This window comes from Scyliorhinus canicula, chromosome 3 (genome assembly GCF_902713615.1).
Source record: "Scyliorhinus canicula chromosome 3, sScyCan1.1, whole genome shotgun sequence".
Classification (NCBI taxonomy): domain Eukaryota; kingdom Metazoa; phylum Chordata; class Chondrichthyes; order Carcharhiniformes; family Scyliorhinidae; genus Scyliorhinus; species Scyliorhinus canicula.
In genome coordinates this window covers 182,034,230-182,053,904 of record NC_052148.1, presented here as the reverse complement: position 1 = coordinate 182,053,904, position 19,675 = coordinate 182,034,230, and the positions used below count along the sequence as shown (strand labels likewise).

Here is a 19,675-nt window from a genome sequence, read left to right as displayed (position 1 = left end):
AGTTTTACCGGGGAGAGCGAGCAAGAGGCACGCCACCAAGAAACGCATGAAATGTGGGGTGGGGAGAATTTTGTTAAAGAAGTTGAATATGATAAAGTGGTTCAGAAGCAGAGGGACACTGCTGTATATGTGCATAGATCATTGAAGCGGGCAGGCCACGTGGAGAGAGCATACAATGTCCTATTTTATTAATAGGGGCAGAGATTACAAGGTCAAGGAGGTTATGCTGAATTTATACAAGACATATGGGTGGCATAGTGGTTAGCACTGCTGCCTCACAGCACCAGGGACCCGGGTTCAATTCCAGCCTTGGGAGGTGTCGGTATGGTGTTTGCACTTTCTCCCCGTGTCTACACGAGTTTCCTCCGGGTGCTCCTGTTTCCTCCCACAGTCCAAAGATAAGATTGCAGGTTAGTTGGATTGGCCATGCTAAATTGCCTTAGTGACCAAAACGTTAGGAGGGGTTACGGGGCATTACTTTCAATGTCTTTCAATGCTGATCTTGCGCCTCTTTGAGGTTATAAACTGTTGGCCAGCAGTAAAGACGTCAAGTAAAATCCCCTCTTGAGCTACATCATGAACATGTATCAGAGCAAGTTTTCTATTGAAGATCCTGAAGAGGAAACTCCACAAAAATTGCACGCTCCTTGGCTTCTTCTATAGATTTGAAACTTGAATTAGGAACATGGGAGGAGAACAGTTGGGATTATGTAACAATTTATCACAGCACATTTTCCTTTCTGATTTACCAAAGTGACATCAAATACAGTGAGAAATTCCCAATAACATGACTTACAACATCAAACATCTTTTAATATTACGTTTACGTCGGAGGTTTCTTTAACAAGCAAATAAATGTAGGGTATTTAATATGGTACATTTTGTAAGAGGGTGAAAGAGCATACAATCTTGACCACAAAATTACTGGAAGTCCACTCTGTCACCAGAAGTGCAGCCAGCAGCCTGTTCCAGCTGCCAGTCTGACCCAGTGTTGACCCTATCTCAAATCTTAGTAACTAGGTTATTTGCAGAAAGGAGGTAGGCATGAATACCACATGCAATACTCCCTGGGGGTGCATCCTACAAGAGACTGAAGTAGCACTTTGCCACAAAAAAGAACGGTACAGTGCTATCAGCTCCAGCATCAGGATAGAGGGAGCCACAGGCACAAGAAGTGTACAATCCCTCTAACCATTGTAAATTTGGTTCATAGGAGAAAGTGGTGGGGACTCCTTTCTGCTTCCCTGTGCCTTCGTACTGCATATGACTCGATACAATCTTTCCAGGTCCAGGAATTTGGGAGCCTGGGTATTTTTGGCATTCTAATATCAAAACAGGTTCTACAATTTTCCTGCATTTATTAACTTTCCCATAAATGGTATATATTTTGAGCCTCCAACTCTGTTAGTTGCAGAATGTTTATCTATGTATATATACCTCCCTCTGGATTTTGTCTTATATGGATGAATTCTTGCTCCCAACTCACAAGGACATACATATACATTTGAAATAAGCCCAAGCCACTCATATTCTATTTATATTTTCAGTTATGGCTTAAAAAGATGGTCAGACCAGCTATAACGTTTTTGTACTTAATAAAGCAGTATTTATAGCTTTGAGCTGAATATAAAAATACAATAAACAGTCTGAAACTGTGGGAGTTCTGAACTTCCTGCTATATTTGTCTGTTTACTTCTGTTAAAATATTGCACATCACTTCTTTACTGAAATGCTTGGTAATTTACTGTAATGAAAGACATCTGTTCTTCTTCTCGAAATCAGACATCAAGACGTGAACACTTCACCGGCTGATTTAATAAAAAACAAGTTCTACTACAGCACGACAGATTTAAAATTAAATAATTGAAAATAATTTGCGATATTTATCACTCCCTGCCAATTGCCTATAGACGAATAAAAATTTAGAGTTACAAAATAATCACATTGCCTATATTCTAAGGCATGACTCTCAAGAAAGCTTTTTGTAGTTTGTGCACATGTGTGGACTTATTTGGCAAGTAACATGGAAAAATGTGCAAATTGCCAGTTTTGGGCTCTTGTTTACATGCTGTAGTATTTCACTCACCAGCCCAGAGTTGGAACTTCAAGTAATTTATGAGCACATGGCAACTTTCTCTTTCCTATAGCAAAGGTCAGTGCTGCCTACCTAAAGGAGTCTGGACAATAAAAAAGCTGTCTTAAAAAGTTAAGCCCTTTTTCCATTTGTCATTGGTCATACTTTTAATTAATAATCTGCACTTCCAAGATTTTCCCCATTGCTGCCTTGCAATGTAAAGTGCATTGTACTAACAATGTAAAGAAAATACAGCAATCGAAACAATGTATTTCTGTTTAAACAAAAATGCAACGCAATAAATGTTATAATTTTCCCATAAGAGTCAGCCAAACTATGAGAAGATATGCCTGCAACTGGCATTTTTAAAAGCATACAAAAATGCAACAGTAAATGAATGATGGTATGAGATTGGATGTGACGAAATTGCGTAAAAGTTCTCCCAATCATTTGCCATAACTTTTGACAGGAAAGCTACAGGAACAGAAATGGGCTGAATTTTCCCAATCCCAGGGTTGCAGGCTGGGAGGCAGATGGAGTCAGGAAAATAACAGGGCGGTGCATTGGGATGGCTCCCCAACATATTCCTGCCATTGGGAACGTTTATGGTGGGCAGCCAATAGAAGATATTAAGGTTCCAAATATTTCATGCATCCTCCCTGCATTAATCTAAGGGACCGCAGGGCTGGAGGCTTCATCCCCAAAGGGTCAGCTGATTGACAAAGCAGGCCCATGTGATTGACCCCCCCCCCCCCCCGCCCACCGCCGTCCACAAATATTCACTCCCTCCCCCATTGATGCACAGTGGCAGCGGTGTGCAGCATCTACAGGATGCACTGTAGGATCTCATCAAGGACCCGTAGACAGCACCTTCCAAACCGATGCCCACTATCACCTAAAAGGACAAGGGCAACAAATACACAGGAACACCTCCACCTAGAAGTTCCCTTCATGAAGGGAAAGTAGGGAAGTGTTGTTGAAATTGCACAAGGCATTGGCAAGACCGCACCTGGAGTACTGTTAGAAGTTTTGAGGAGGCATGTAGTTGCATTCGAGGCAGTTGAGAGGAGGTTTGCTAGAGTTGAGGGGTTTGTCTTATGAAGAGGTGTTATGGGCCAGAGAGTTTTTCCACGGGCATTGCAGAGAATCGGGTGGGGAAGAGGTTCCTGTGTGGCCTTCATCTACATCCCATTAGCGGATGTAAATCAATCAGTTTCAATCTGGTCATCAGTGGGTTCCCCAATCCATCACGGCAGGAACCAGTGGCAGATCCCAAGGGAAATTCACGCTGGGGTAAAACTGATTTTGAACTCCCACCAAATTCTCCCCACATCCGCCTTTGAATCTATTGACTGCGGCATGCGAGAATTGAGCCCCAAGAATCTATCCTTGGGCCAGCTATTTCTCATCTACATGCTGACCCTCAGTGGCATCATCGGAAAATACAGCGTCAGATATCTCATGCATCCTGACAACATCCAGCTCAACCTCACTACTGATTCTCCCAACTCCTCCACTGTCTCCAAGTTATCACATAGATTGTCTGATAGTCAGTGATGGATGAGGAGAAATTACCTCCAATTAAATATCTCTAAACGGAAGCCATCATCTGCAGACCTCACCTCAAAATCCATTCTCCAGCACCTCCTCCATTGCTCTCCCTTGCATCAGTCTGAGGCAGAACTGAACTATTCGCCACCTTGACATCATATTTGATCCTATTATGAGCTTCCAATCACATATTCTCACCGTCGAAAAGACGGCATACTTTCACATCCATAACAACACCTAAATCCATCCTTGCTGCTGATCATCTGCTGCTGGAACCATTCTCCATGCTTTGGCACCTCTAGATTTGACTGTTTCAACACTTTTGTTTGCCAACTTCTCATCTTCTATCCACCATAGACTTGAGCCCAACCAGAATTCTGCTGCCCATATCCTAAGTCACATCATGCCTGTTCATCAATCAGTCCTGCTAACCTATATTCGTTCCCAGTACCAGAGTTTCAATTTAAAAACTCTCATCCTCATTTTCAAATCTCTCCAGGGTTTCACCCCTCCCTGCCTCACAAGCCTACCCCAGCTCTACAACACTCCAAGATCTCTTGTGCTTCTTCAATTGCAGCCTTTTGCACACCCCAATTTTGTAGCTCTGTTATTGCAGGCCGTAGCTTCAGCTGCCTAGGTCCTAAGAGCTGGAAATCCCTCATTAAATTTTCTACCTCTCCCTTCTCCTTTAAGAAGCTCCTTAAAGCCTACCTCTTTGACCAAGCTTTGGGTCATCTGTCCTAATATTTCCTCATGTGGCACAGTGACAAACAGTATCGCTCCTGTGAAGTGCACTGGACATTTTGGGCGCGATTTTACGAAAGAGTTTCTAAGTGTGGTAGCGAGCGGGAACTACCGTGTGCTTCCTAATGATTAGCCCAGCAAGGCTATCACTGCTGTAAAACGTTAATTGGTCCACTTAACGAGGCCCCATGGGCTTCACGCCACAAATCATGGTCCCAACGGCTTATTCACCGGGACCGTGCTCACTAGCCCGCTGCTAACAAGGGAGAACAGCACTTAAACCGCACCTGCACAGCCAACCCCACACAACTCGCTGTCATGCCATGAAAATGACCAGCCCCACCATTCGGGGATGCCGACCTGGGAAGATACTGGATGCGGTCGAGGCCAGACAGGTTGCCCTGTTCCCCTGAGGTTCTCAGAGGGTCAGCCACTGCCGCTAGGGCGGAAGTGACAGCAGCCTTCAGCTTGGACATTGAGAGGGGGATGTCAGCGACCTTCCAGTAGGTCCCTAGCCAACTGGAGGGGTCCAAAAGGCTACAGGTGCAGTATAGACACCGGTAATGCGTGGCACCGAGGCCGACACTGCTAGGTTGGCAACCGCATGGAGAGCCTGGTGCACGAGATGGAGGTGTCCAACGCGTAGCTCAGATGGCCCTGGTGGGGGCATCATGTGGTGCAGTGGTTAGCACTGGGACTGCGGTGCTGAGGACCCTTGTTCAAAGCCCGGCCCTGGGTTACTGTCCGTGCGGAGTTTGCACATTCTCCCCATGTGTGCGTGGGTTTCACCTCCACAACCCTAACATGTACTGGTTAGGTGGATTGGTCACATTAAATTGCCCCTTAATTGGAAAAGAAAAATAATTGACCACTCTAAATTTTTTTTTAAGTGACGGCCCTGGTTGGGAGCCTCAACTACGTGTCCCAATCACTGTGGGGTATCAACCGGTGCCAGGTAGACCTTGATGAGACGCTGCGCTGCATGTCCCAGTCCCAGGTGGGGAATGACAGATGAGGCCACGTCTTATGCGAAACAGCCGTGGGACTGGAACCATATTTTGATTATTCTGATCCACCATTCAATGAATGGCCGGTTGGCCGCACATGTCTCGTTGTAACGGGTCTCTGCATCGGTCACCGACCTCTATACTGGCATCATTAACTAGGTCCTAAGCCGGTACATCTTATCCCCAAGAACCAACCGGCCATCCTGGGGTGGTCTTTGAAGAGACCGGGGATCCTAACTGTCCCAGGATATAGCTGTCGTGCACACTCCCTGGTAAGCGTGCACACACGTGCATGATCTTCAAGTGGTGGTTGCGCACGAGCTGGATGTTTAGGGAGTGGAACCCCTTCCTGCTGATGTACAGCACTCCCTGATGGCCCGGTAAACACAAAGAGACATGCATGCCTTCTATTAGCCACTGGACCTCGGTCATCCCCTCGATGGAGAATCCTGCTGCCCAGGCATCTTGTTGGGCCTGGTCCATGTCAAAGTTTATATAGTTCGCTGTCCGGGCAAACAGGGCATCCGTGACCACGGGTGCACTTGTGAGCTGCAGCTTATGAGATGCCACACAAGTCCCCGCTCGAGCCCTGGAATGATCCTGAGGCATAGGTGTTCAGGGCTGCAGTGGCCTTGGCAGCCATTGGGAGCGGGTATCCTCCTCCTCCACATGGTGCCAAGTCCACAAGGACAAGAACATGCAAGACAAGATCCAAAATGCAAACAGGAACAATATCCAAGGCTGACAATCCCACAGATCATTGTATACAAACAAATGGAGCTATGTCCCCATGCCCGCCGCAAAACGGGCGGATTTTTTCAAAAAGTCTGGAGTGATTCTCCGGTTTTAAGAGGGATAGCAGGGCTCCGGCGTGCGCTGCGCAGCCAGCTCCTGCTGCCGATACGGGGCCCTGCACTTCCGACTGCGGGTCTGCGCATGTTTTTGGGCCGGTCCCCTTGCAACATGGCAGAGCCACACAGCGGGCCAGCACCGAAGAAGATAAGCCCCCCCCCCCCCCCCCGGATCGCAAGCGCCCGCCAGTCGGTAGCCCCCGATCATGGGCCTGTCTGTTGTGGAGGCCCCCCCCCGGAGTCTGATCCCCCCCCCTGTACCCCCACCAGGACGGCCAGCGCGGCCTTGGGACCGAGCTCCCGCTGGGTGGAGCCAGTTTGGAACCACGCCGGCGGAAATTCGGCATGTCGATCACAGAGAATCGCCGTGGGGACCTCTTTCAACCGTGCACGCACGGCTGCCGGCGGTTCCCTGGTCCGCGGAGAATCATGTCCTGACACCGCGGGTCTGAGACCCCATTCTCCGCACCCACGCCGAGCTCAATTTCAGCGCAGAAGCACGGAGAATCCCAGCCTTAATTTCGAAAATCACTGGAGCGCTCCTTTTAAATGCCTCCCCAGCACATATTCCAAGTCCAATCGTGTTTCACGAAGGGGGCCCTCAGCAAACTCTTAGGAGGATTACAGATTCAAACATGCAACAGTCCTATACACTTACATAATAGTAACTAAAGATGAACATTCTCTTTGGGACTGGCACTTTGAAAAAATATCAGAAAATTGCACCCTTAGGAGAAGGTGGTCCAGGTAGCCAGACCATCAGCAAAACACATATATACTAACCATGGTTCAGAAGACCCATAATGACGGTACAGCTTATTAAACAAAATAACAAAAACATTCCAGGGCAAAAAAAACCTTATGGACAAAAGCTTGACTAAGATCTCCACGGGTTCAGTGTTCTTGAAATTCAAGACCAACATCGGCTTTTAGATAAAAAAATCTAAATTTTGACAACCCATTAATTACCCCATGTTGTAGATTTTGCTTTCATCATTTTTCATTTGGCATAACTTTGATACCTGAAAATCTTCAGCAAATTTTGACTACTATCTTGAAAGGTCTGAAAGGTATAATCTGTCACACGGATGACATCCTGGTCCACGGAGCAACAGCCGAAGAGCGTGACCCAATACGTAAAGCTGTCGTGAAACTCTTGCAGGAAGCAGGACTGACACTTAATCGAGTGTGAATTCTCCAAAATGCCCATATGATTTTTAGGCCACAGGGTGAGCAAAGGTATAATGGCGGACCCACAAAAAACAAAGACCGTCAGTGAATTTCCAACCCCATCCTCCATTCCAGATCTTCAAGGATTCCTGGGTGCACTGAACCTAGCGCAAACCATGGAATCCTATTGAAGAAAGCCAAAGCATGATGTTGGGTTGTACACCAGGAGCAAATGTTCCAACAGATTAAAGACATGCTGCTCTCACCATATATCTTGGCTAACTACAACCCTCCCTATTGAGCACAATTGCAGCTGATACCTCACCTACAGAGCAAGGGATCAGCAACAAAATTAATGCCTGGACCAATCTATGATGCATCTCAGGCTGTATCTGAAACAGAAATGAGGGGTGCAATTATAAAGAAGGAGGCTCTTGAAGTCACATGAGCTTGTGAGAAGTTCTCTGACTATATTATCAGTCAATGAGATGGACCACAAACCAATATTACTGGAAGAAAAGAAACTCAGCAGAATGCCCCTGAGAGTCCAGAGATTCTGCTTGTGACTAATGTGCTTCGCTTCCAAGACAGTGTATGTCCAGAGCAAGCTACAAGTGACTTTGAATGAATTAACCAGAGCCATACAGTCAAACATACCGCAATATAGGGTGTTAATATGGTCAACGAGGTCAAGTCTTATTCCCAGTTCATAGCAATACACTTGCCAGTGATTTCCAAAAGGCTACAGCCAGGCAACAATTGACCTCGGAGCACTACATTTGGGAGGAGAAAATCAGCCAAAGTACTCTCGCCTGTTCGCTATCTGATGACCCTTGCTGAGAAGGGTACACAAATGGATGTTTGATGAGAACAGAATTAGTCTGCTATAGTCAAATCACCTGCTAATACTCACCATCTAGTCTAGCCTGAGAAAAATATCAAAGGCTCGCAATAGAAAAATGGGAGAGTTACTAGAGAACTGTCACTGCTCATGGAATCATGCCCCAGAAAGAGTCAGTGACTTTGGGAGAGATGGGAAGAAAAAAAAGGAAGGGAATTCCAAGTTTTGCAATTAGTTAATTTGGTTTCCAAGGTAAGGAAATATTTTTAATAAATATTTTGCATCTGGAAAGTACAAGTGCTTTTATTTAAACATAATCACTTTCATATAAGGAATGTATAAAACATTCATGAGATGTAAAAATACACATTGTATGCAAGATTTAAGCAACACATAACTTTTGAAATTTGCTGACAGTTGAAACATTTCAAGTGGATAACAAGGCTCCACAAAGATCTACAAAGGCTATGGAGATATAAATAAAATCCACTGTTTACATCTCCATAGAAATTCAGTTTAACTGTGACACACTGGTGCCCAAAAATAACTAAGAAAGACACCCTCCTGTTAACTGGGTCAGATAGTAACACTTGTAACACAATTTGTTTTTAAACCCTGTTAATTAAAGACAAAGCGGCAAACTTTTTCCAAGCTCGAAAAAATATTCACTTTCTCACGAGTTAAAGGATGTTTCAGCCCTATAAACCTTGTACAGTAATGTTTATTTTTAAAATACTGACCCATATTTAGAACATTAAAATTATATAGAAAATCTACTTCTCTTTATGGCAAAGTCCATCTCAACAAGTAGCAGTAATACTGCAATGACACCCAGGACATAATAAATTCTCAGAACCTGCTTTAATTTGGAACGTTGTCAGAATGTCTCCAAAAACTGGTTTGCTGTTAATTTTTTTTTAAAAAATCATCCTTTGGCTTTTCTCCCCCAATTATTTCTTTTTTTTTTACAAACAGGCTTCCAAGGAATTGGTCAGAATTTTTAAAATGTTTAAGATTGAAGAAAAAACAGGTTACATATAAATAGCACCTATTGTCCAAGACACCAAACATGGTTGAAACCATGACAGACTAGGTACAACTACTTGCCATCTTGCAAACTGAAGAGGCCATGTAGCACTTGAAGAATGGGTACAGTGTGGTCAAATATCCAATTAATACATACCTTTCATGGCTCAGGAAGTTAGCCATGCACTTCCATTTAAAATTAATTTACCATTTCTCCAGTGTTTTAATAATTACAGTTGTGGCCTTATTGTTATTCCATGAAGCGGAGGTGAATGAAATATCAAATGAAATATCAAAGGCATAATTTCACACAGTCTCACCTTACGGAGTTATCTGATACCAAGAGAAGGAATGGAACTCATGTCTGAGTCAGGGTTGTAATTTTACCTTCGCTCCCTCATCAAAAAACTGAATGAATTTTTGTGCCTTCAGAAAATACAAAAATCCTTTGATGCTAAACAAAATTAGGAAGTTTGGCATTTGCTCCAACTCCATATTTCGGATCAGAATCCCTGCATTATTTACCACGAAACTTCCACATAGGGACATTAAACCATCTACAGGTTAAAGGAAGTTTCTTCTTGCTTTGCAAAAAGTAAGATCATAGAACCATTCAGTGATAGGTACATTAAATACATTAAATACTTGTAAAGTTGCAACATATTTTTCCTAACCTTTAATATCTGCTCCTAACATTGCATATATTTCATGAAATGGACAGACACCCAATTATACCTACAGATTTACTTAAATCTATCATTAAGAACTGTTCACCAGAATGGTGAACCGCTAATAATATTCATATATCTGGTCGCTATTTGTATAATTAGTCACGGATTCAGGTGTACAGAGGGATCATACTAGCTGAGGGACTGGAAATTTTCAGGCAAGAGAAATTTAAAAGGGGTGCAAAAGTTTAAAGAAAGCGTTACAATAAATAGACCAATAACATTTCTGAAAGCGTTTTGAAAGACAAAAAAGCATCTCAACCCACTGGTGAGCCTTTGCCTCTCCTAAAGAGAGTAGAAGGTAGAAGAAGCCACATATAGTGCACGATTCTCCGTCCTCGTTGCGCTCCCGCTCGAGCCAAACGAGGCTGGTGAATAGCAGGAAAGGCAGAAAATGAGAACCGTGCAGGGCATCACACAGTTTGCGATGCAACCGCCCCACTCCTGTCGGTGAAATCGGGATCTCGCCATAGCGATGCGAGAAACTAATTAACACCACATTATGCCCTTTTTCCATACTATTAACAAGAGCAACCCCATATCCAACGGCCTCCCATGATCCAGCGGCCTCCCCAGCAAGTGGTCACGTTGGCGCCGATTCGTACTCCTTTGAAAGACGTGAACCTTGCAGACGGGCTGCTGTGGGGAGCCGAGGTGGTGAGTAGCCATCTTCGATCACAGGTAATGAGCGGCCCTGTGCTCGGGGGGGGGGAGACACATGCACGGTCCCGCTGTACTAACACCTGGACCATGTGTTCCTGTGCCGTGGGCAACCCTACGCTGTGTCGGGTGGGGGACATTTCTGGTGGGAAGAGGCATGGGATTGGTGGTCGACCCGCATCGCGGAACAAAGGCGTCATACTGGTTGAGGTGAGGGTATTTCAATGTTCCTCGTACAAGTGTACACCACTGCCCCACTATCCGCACCCTCCTCCCTTCCTCCCGAACCCCCCACAATGCCCCCTACCCCCACAACGGACACTCCACTCCTTAGCCCCCACCCACCGTCGCCCCCCAGTTCCCTCAAAGATCCTCGATGTGCTTGGCCTTCCTTGCTCTACTGCAACGTCTCAGTGTCTCAACAGGAGGCACATCAGAGGTGAAGGAAGCCAGATCCTTACCACGTCCCATGGCCTATGATGCCCCTGGTGGGCATCCACTGGGGCTCTGGGGCCAGAGCGCCCCAGCGCATTTGTTGGCGGCACATGCACAGCATGTGGCCTCATCCAGAGGGATGGCACTCGGGAGAGCTGGTGACCACCGTCACCAGTCCATCGGATATGTCCAGGTTGCCACCCTGTGCCCCCTCCTCCTGGTCAATGAATGCTCCACCTCAGGACGGAGGTTCGAGCACTGGCTGCCCTTGCATTACCTGGCTCTGCCAGCCCTGGCGGCTCCCCAATGTCTGCACCATGGTGTTGATGCCTTCAGTGATGCTCTTCCGTGATTGGACCACGCTCTGCAGCAATTCAGCAATGCCCAAATGTGACTGGGACAAACTCCACAGCTTTTCGGCCATTCCCACCTTTGACTGGGACATGTCCCAAAGCACCTCGTCAAGATCAATCTCCGCTGGCAGAATTATCCGCTTCGCCAGCAGCATACCCATGCCTGCAGGTTTCCCAACGGCGTGCGGATGGCCACAATCGGAAACTCCATTGGCCAGCTGTGGGAACGGAGAATCCCACTGCCAGCGGGATGCTCCGCAACAGAAAACGGGGCTGAGGGATGGCGAATGTGCTGAATACATTTCTCAGGAAAATGTTTGAATGAAACTGGAAAAAAAATCTCCTAACTATTTCAGTACAAAAATATAAAAATTCAAAGCATGTTTCATTTGGAAAAGCATCTTAATTGAAATATCTATCATTGAAGCACTTACACCACAGACTCCACTGCATGTTCGTTGGTAAATTTTACCCCTTCAATTAACTCTTACTATCTTAAAGTATTTAATGGTAACTTGTTTAAAGCAATGAATTGGAAATAGTAAACATGGCTAATAAATGTAATGATTGATTTCTTTGATCTGGAAGTTAATCATGGTTTCATGGGTTTTTTTTTAAAAAGTTTGAGTTTGATAAGATGTTTATTTGGAGGTACCTTTGTGCTTGCTTTTGCAATCAGTCATAGTTAATGGTGATTCCAAGAAGAATAATTGGATTGGGGAATGAACTTTCAGCAGGTCATCTTACTTCATACTTCACTGAGCTAGTTATTTTCAAGTCTTCGTGATCTACGAGGGCTATTACTTCCCCGAATTGGGGGAAGGGCAGTAAAGAGAAACTACTAGCAAATTTGAAGAAGTTGCTGTTTCATCCTCAGCAGCTTGCAGATTCTATAACTTTTAATTCATCAATTGGAGTAACTTTAATCTCTCAACAACGGTGAGATTCAGTCAAATGCTCCCTGCGGCTCTCCAAATGACACTGTCAACCTCCGCAGCACTCAGGGCTCCCACTCCACCACAATCTGATACCCTCACAAAGTTCTGACCCTAAATCTCCTCCCAGCCTCCTTTAATGTCCTCCATTCCCAAGATTTCCATTGCAATCTGATCCCCTCCTTTCCGAATCTCTCCAGTCCCTCCCACCAATGTCCTGCCCACTCCTGATCCCATATTACATTCTCAATGTGCTGCAAAATGTGTAAAGGTACCACACACATGGATTTTTTTACAAACACAATGCAAGATTTGCTCTCTGCTGACGTCACATTGCGTTTCCGCCAGCAGTGATGTGTTACTGGATACATAGCATCTTGGATTCCCCCAATCCCTAATCTCTCTGTGCTGCCACCCACTGAAGACCCTTCCCAACATGCCATCACTCCCTCCCTTCCATTGATGTCCCCTCGAGCTACTATCTTTCTCTCTCCAGCTGCAATCTGGCATTCAAGTCCTTATCACCCAATAGCCAGTTAGCTTCTCCATCCAGCTGTCTGAAGCTGGGAAACGGATTCAAAGAAAATATAATCAGGTCCCACTATCAAATTCGGTTGGCCCAGAAGGGAAACCCATTCTTTTGGGTTTCACGAGTGCTGAACTGCCTCCCTACTACTCCTTTCCTGCCTCCCTTAAATAGCAGGATGAACAGATCTGGCTGTTGTAAGTATTAGGCAGAATCTTCTGTCCTCTTTAGTCACATGTTTGGAGGCAGGGAGGCCATTTAATCAGGCAAAAGGGTGGCCAATGACCACCACGTCACCTTCCCGCTGGCATGCCCGTTGTGTCCGAGGCATGAGGGCGGTGATCAGTCTTCTCACCCCACCATCAATTGAGACTCTTAAGACAATTAATGACCCCTTAAGGGTCTCAACCCACTACTGCTGATATAAACCCAGCTGCCTGAGCCTGATACTGTGGGGAACCTGAGCGGCTTGTCATCTCCTGGAGCACTTGCAGGGTAGGGGGAAATCAAGGGGCCTGGCATTGGGAAGGTGGAGCCAATGAGCCAACCTGTGCCTTTGCTACCGACCCTCTCTGTACACCAAACCTCATGACCCTCACCCAGCCAAACAAAAAAGGCGGTGCGTAGCGGTACTGTTGCTGGACTAGTTAACCAGAGACCCAGGGTAATGCACTGGGGAACCAGATTCAAATCCAGCCACTGCAGATGGTGAAATTTGAATTCAATAAAAATCTGGAATTAAAAGTCTAATGATGATCATGAAACCATTGTCAATTGTCGTTAAAAACCCATCTGGTTCACTAATGTCCTTTCGGAAGGAAATCTGCCGTCCTTACCTGGCCTGGCCGGCAAGTGACTCCACAGCAATATGGTTGACTCTTAACTGCCCCCTCAAGGGCAATTAGGGATGGGCAATAAATGCGGGCACAGCCTGCAATATCCACATCCCATTAAAACAAATTTATTTAATAAACCCATTACTTACCTGTATCTGGGTTGTTCCATGGTCAACAACAGCCAGGCCTCCAGTGGCTGTTGTTCCATAAGCAACCACCACCAGGTTGGAGAATGTGGAATTCAAGGAAACTGGTTTACTAACTGGATACATAGGGTGGTGGTAGACAGCTGCTTAGGTAACTGGAGGCCAGAGTCCAGCAGCATAACACAGTGCTAGGTCCCTTATTGTTTGTTTTATATATGTATGTAAATGATATAGACAAATAATTAATAAGTTTGCAGACGACACCAAGATTAGTAGGTTGGTTAACAGTGAAGAAGAGGGTCGTAGGTTTCTGGAAGATATAGATGGATTAGTCAGATGTAAAGGGTAGTGGCAAATGGTATTTAACCATTGTAAGTGTGAGGTGATGCACTCTGGAAGAAGAAACAGGACAAGGGAGAATGTAGTGAATGGCAGGACACTAGGAAGCTCAGAGGAACAGATGAATCTTGGGGTTCTTGTTCACAGATCCCTGAAAGCGGCAAAACAGGTGAATAGGGTAATTAAGAAGGTATATGGGACACTTGCCTTCATCAGTCGTGACATAGAATGCAAGAGCAAGGAGGTTATGATGGGAGCAGTACAGAATGTTGGTTAGGTCACAGCTGGCATACTGTGTGCATTCTGGTCACCTGGTAATGAGAAGGAGGTGATTACACTTGAGGATACAGAGGAGATTCACCAGGATGTTGCCTGGAATGGAGCATCTGAGCTATAAGGAGAGACTGGATAGGCTTGGATTGGTTTCCGGGGGGGGTGATTGAAGGATTTGGACAGGGCAGTACTCTAATGTGCAGATTTATGAGGTACCTGACGCTTTGGGATTCAATCCCTTCGCCTCGGGTGAGTGCCTTTTGGTACTGGTCCCCATAAACGGGGGCCAGACGGAACAGCATTCATGGTGGTCTCCAAGGGGATTGGAGGCCCCCAGCTGCATGCCCTTTGGGCTGGATGGTGCCCTGGCACTGCTGGTGCCACCTGGGTATCATAGTAATTGACCACTCAACCAAGGGCAAATGTTTCTCCAGGTCTACTCTACCTAGGCCCCTCATAATTTTATACATCTCAGTCATGTCCCCCCTCAGTTTCCTTTGCTCCAAGGAAAACAATCCTAATCTATTCGATCACTCTCTATCCCAGGCAACATCCTGATAAATCTTATCTGCACCCTTTCCAGGGCTAGCATATCCCTCCTATAATGTGGATTCCAGAACTGCAATACTCAAGCTGTGGCCTAACCAATCTTTTAGACAGTTCCAGCATAACCTCCCTGCTCTTAAACTCTATGCCTCGGCTAATACTGTGCCCACCCCAGTCCAATGCCAGCATCTCCACATCGCTATTAAAAGCCGGACACAGAGGGTAAATGCAGACAAAGAAGAGCTGCAGCAGAGGGGAGAACAGAGCATGCTGATTTATAAGGAGCTGTGTCTGTAACAGTTACACAGGACTAGAGTAGGGGTTATGAATTTAAAATTTTCCTGCTACAGTTTTGCCTCAGCCAAGCAGACCGTTTAACAGGGTATCTTAAGGGGTGACTAAAGAGTCCCTGGCTGGGAATCTGTGCCATCGGGACTGTTGTGAACCTAGCTTAAGGATATTTTACAGGAGTGCAATGTTTGAATGAAAAACGTCTCCAAGGACCTCAGATGGAATAAAGTGGCTGGTGAATGTCATTCGAGGAATGAATCGATAAAGTGGGAAAGTGAGAGTTAGAGAACTTTAGAACTACACATGGTGCCACACGTCTGTGGGGAGTGATGTGATTGCTTGTGGTTCTTCTAAAGTGAAATGTACCTTTTTATTTAAAGTGTCATTTGCCTGTTAATTCATGTTTAATTTACAGTGATTCTTATTCATGGTGAAGTCAAAGCTACAAAAAGTGAAATATTGTTAGTAATTTATTTATTTGGAGATCATTTGGTAACTGCTTATTTTGATTTACATGCGGTTTGTAACTATCAGTTTTCATGACCTGGTTGGCTATATTTAACTGGCTTAGTTCCTAATCTTCGCTGCTACAAACTAATATTTTACACGCCAGAACCAACAGGCCATGATGAATTTTGATTTAAATACTTTGAAGAATTAACTGGAGAACTCTTTATCAGTACCATTGCATCAAAGCAGTCTGACTTGTCCTCTTTGATACCATGTTTTCCCATGACATTCAGCCAGTTGTTATCTTACCTCATTTGGTGGTAATATTGCAAAAGGCTTGATGACAGCTGCTAAAGGGATCTGGCACTGTTTGGCCATGTCTGCTGTGCTTGGGAAGCAGTAAGTTGTACAGCGTATAAAACGAGGGCTTGCATTTCCTTTAAAAGATAAATAAAAACTGAGCATTGACCTTACATTCCTGGGCAGAAGCTGAAGAAACATTAGTCAGAAAAATTGACAGTTGTTGATTGTTACTGAAGACTTCCAAATTGCTGATAATATTATAGAAAATATAGGATCCCATGCAATCCTGTAGCTGGACAGGAATCAATAGATCTGCACTTCTGGCATTGAAATTCAAACTCAATGCAGGGATAAATGCTACCTTTCCCCAAAGGTTCATGGAAAGGGGTAAATATTAGCCTCATCATTTCTATTCACTTCAGCAAATCAAAGTGGCAAATATTGTGATTAAGTCGAATAGTCATCAAAAACACTACTCTATCTTATTGCCGGAGAGAAATCAGATTACAAAATGAAAGGACAAGACTTTGACAGTGCTTCATTGTTCCAGCTGCTTCGAACTGTCATTGTATGAACAGGAAGAAATGCGGTACATTCTTTTGGTGTGGTCATCCCTGGCTGATCACAACTCTGGGGGTTACTTGGTTGAGGTGTATCAGGTTAGGCAAACCAAAAGCGCTTATGCTACTGGCTGATACTTGTCAAGCAGCCATTTTAATAGTGATGCGATAACAGGAAAACTAATGGAAATATAATTGACATAACTCTAAAATAGTGCATGATTTTGGTTCAAATATTTTTATTTTTAAAAATTTTAAAAGACTTAAAAATCCAACTGCACCCAGATCAGGCAGTGAGGGTACACATTGCATATGTGCCTACTTCAATTTAATCAGGCAGCATGCGAAGGGTGTGTACTGATTCATTACTTTACTCACACATGTATGCAACTAATGCTACCTGTGTTATTCATTGACAATGGGCAACGGGGGAGCAGATAGTAGGAATTTATGATACAAATGGGAAGTATATTTGACTGCAGTCAACAGGGAGACAATTTTTGAAAGAGGAACAGCCAGTCTGTAATGTCAGGACCTGGCTAGAGTTAAAGCAGCAGAGAGGATTGACATGGGATGAAATCAATAATTTTCATGCTACAGGCACAGACTTGCGTGACCTGTGGTCGCAATGCAACTGAAAATGGAGGGTCTGGAGTCCCATTTGCTTGATAAATGATGCCAAGCTGGTGACAGGAAGCATGCTAGACAATATATATATATATATACAGTATATGGCACCATGCACTTTTGGGAAGTTTGCCATTTGAGAAAAACCTATTTGTCCTCTCACACTGCTTTGTTCTGACTATACCTGCTGCTCCTGATGGATAGAGCCTCAGCAATCATCTTGATATATTGGTGTACTGAGAATTGAGAGATGCAGCTGATGCCACCTATTATAGCTTAAAGAAGCCTGTGATAAAAACAATGAGAACCAGGATGGGTTTGACAGCCATTGGCAGTATTGCCCAGGTCAATAGGGAAGAGGTTCATATTCTGGCTACAGCTGGAGACATATCCGGGTGACAGCGAGCTTCATGATGCAAAGACATCAGAAGCTTTATGCTGAGGAAGTTTAAGGTCAGGAAGTGCTCCCTGAATACACCCAATGGAAATGGCCTCCTTTGCTGTTCTCCTTCTTCTGCTTCTGGTAGCTGCTGCTGCTTTCTTTCAATCAAGTCTTCCTCCCTTTAGATAATTCCAATGGTACACCTCATGCCAGCACATCCACCTGTTCCAATATGGCAGGCAGTGGACTTGTGGCTGGAACATGCAAGCACCTCCTGTGCACGATATTAGGACCTCAATAGACTGGTTACAATGTGAACAAGGACTGAATACTAATGAAATGGCAGAAATTCAATGATTGACAGGTGAACAGGACCATAACGTATTGCAACTTCCAGATACACTAGAAGTTTGTGAGATATTACTCATACCATGGGAGGACATAGAATTTGCTGGTTATTAAGCCTTACATAACTTGCTTTCTAAGATACTGTTTAAAAAGTTACTTGAACTGCAGATGCTTTTTATTTGGTGGATTAACAACAATTGTTTAAGGAAAAGCAGCATGGTGCCAATGATTCAATTTCTCACACAAGGTCAAAATCCTTTTGATCTAGTCAGGCTGCAAGGAAATTGTTGCTAATGTGAAAATAACCTGGGATGAATTTCCTGCAGCTTTCAGTGGAGAAGCAAAATTCAGCCACCACAGAATTGAACACCCATCAGTGAACAAACCCATCACTGAAGGTATATATGGTGTGAGATTACATTCATTTTGGAGCATCCTACAGGGATTTTGTACAAATACAGCACAACAATGTTCTTTTCTTCCTTCAAAGCTTATTTTTGTTGCTTGTCTGAATGACTTTTTCCAGTTTTCATAGATTACATGAGCCACATTTAGAATAAAACCCAAGGGCAGGTTCCCACTGGTAGGATCTTCCAGTCCTGCCAAAAGTGAGTGAGTCTCTGCTGTGGGTTCCCTGGCGGTGGGGCAGACAAGCAACACAAAGTGCCATAGACCTCAGCGGGACCAGAAGACCCTGCCAGCAGCCAATGGCAAGCTGCCTCCCAGTTCAAGACTTCTTAAATCAAAAGAATGTTTCTTCAAAATACAGGGCCGGGATTCTCCGGTCTTTGATGCCCGCCGCCGGGGCTGGCTGAAAGGCCTTCGCCGGTTCGCGCATGTGCCGGTGCGTCAGCGGCCGCCTCCGCCATGGTGGAGGCCGTGGCGATGGCAGAAGAAAAAGAGTGCCCCCACGGCACTGGCCCGCCCACTGATCGGTGGGCCCTGATCGCGGGCCTGGCCACCGTGGGGGCACCCCCCGGGGTCCAATCGCCCTGCAGGACCCTGGGGGCCCGCTTGCGCCACCAATCCCACCGCCACCAGAGGTGGTTGAAACCACGGCGGCGGGATTGGCCTCTCAGCGGCGGGACTTCGGCCCATCGCGGGTTCCCGCCCCCGCCAATTCCCGGGTGGCGTAAAATTCTGGCCACGGCGGGGACGGGATATATGCGGCCCCGGGCTATTCTCCGCCCCTGCAGGGGGTCAGAGAATTTTGCCCCAGATCTCATTCAGGAGAGGTTTTAACATTCTGGTGATTGTCAAACCCACAAAAAAACACAGTTTGAGTTGCTGCATTATATCAAAATACAAATACTTAGTTAAGTGGAATAAGGTTAACTTTGTTCTTATCAGATTTTACGTGGCTGTAAGATGGCAGCAGCAAACTAACCAAACAAATTCTGGTTGTGGGTTAGTTATAAAGTGTGCCAATGATAGAGAATAGTAGTATTGTACTACTTTGCTACATACCCTGTTATGATTTCTTATACCGCTTTTATTCAATACTTTATCACCAATTTAACAATAAGAAATCAAATTACAGTACCTTGATCCTGCACCACACAGTTGGTGGTAACAAGTGGAGGAACTTGGCCCTTGGTATTGGTTACAAAAAGCTGTCCCGATCTTCGAAGTTTATCTTCTTCTATGACCTGGATCTAAAAGAAAAATATGCT

General features: G+C 45.0%; 1 protein-coding gene across 2 annotated transcripts in view; it reads right to left on the bottom strand.

The window, feature by feature from the left end:
* LOC119963167 (protein transport protein Sec24D-like) overlaps positions 1-19,675 on the bottom strand; it is a 212,892-nt gene that overhangs the window by 133,018 nt on the left and 60,199 nt on the right. For both annotated transcript variants that reach the window (XM_038791860.1, XM_038791861.1), the window contains 2 exons: positions 19,546-19,657; positions 16,092-16,219 (listed from right to left, as the gene is read on the bottom strand). In XM_038791860.1, coding sequence (XP_038647788.1) covers positions 16,092-16,219; positions 19,546-19,657 — 240 coding nt within the window. The remainder of the gene's footprint in view (positions 1-16,091; positions 16,220-19,545; positions 19,658-19,675) is intronic.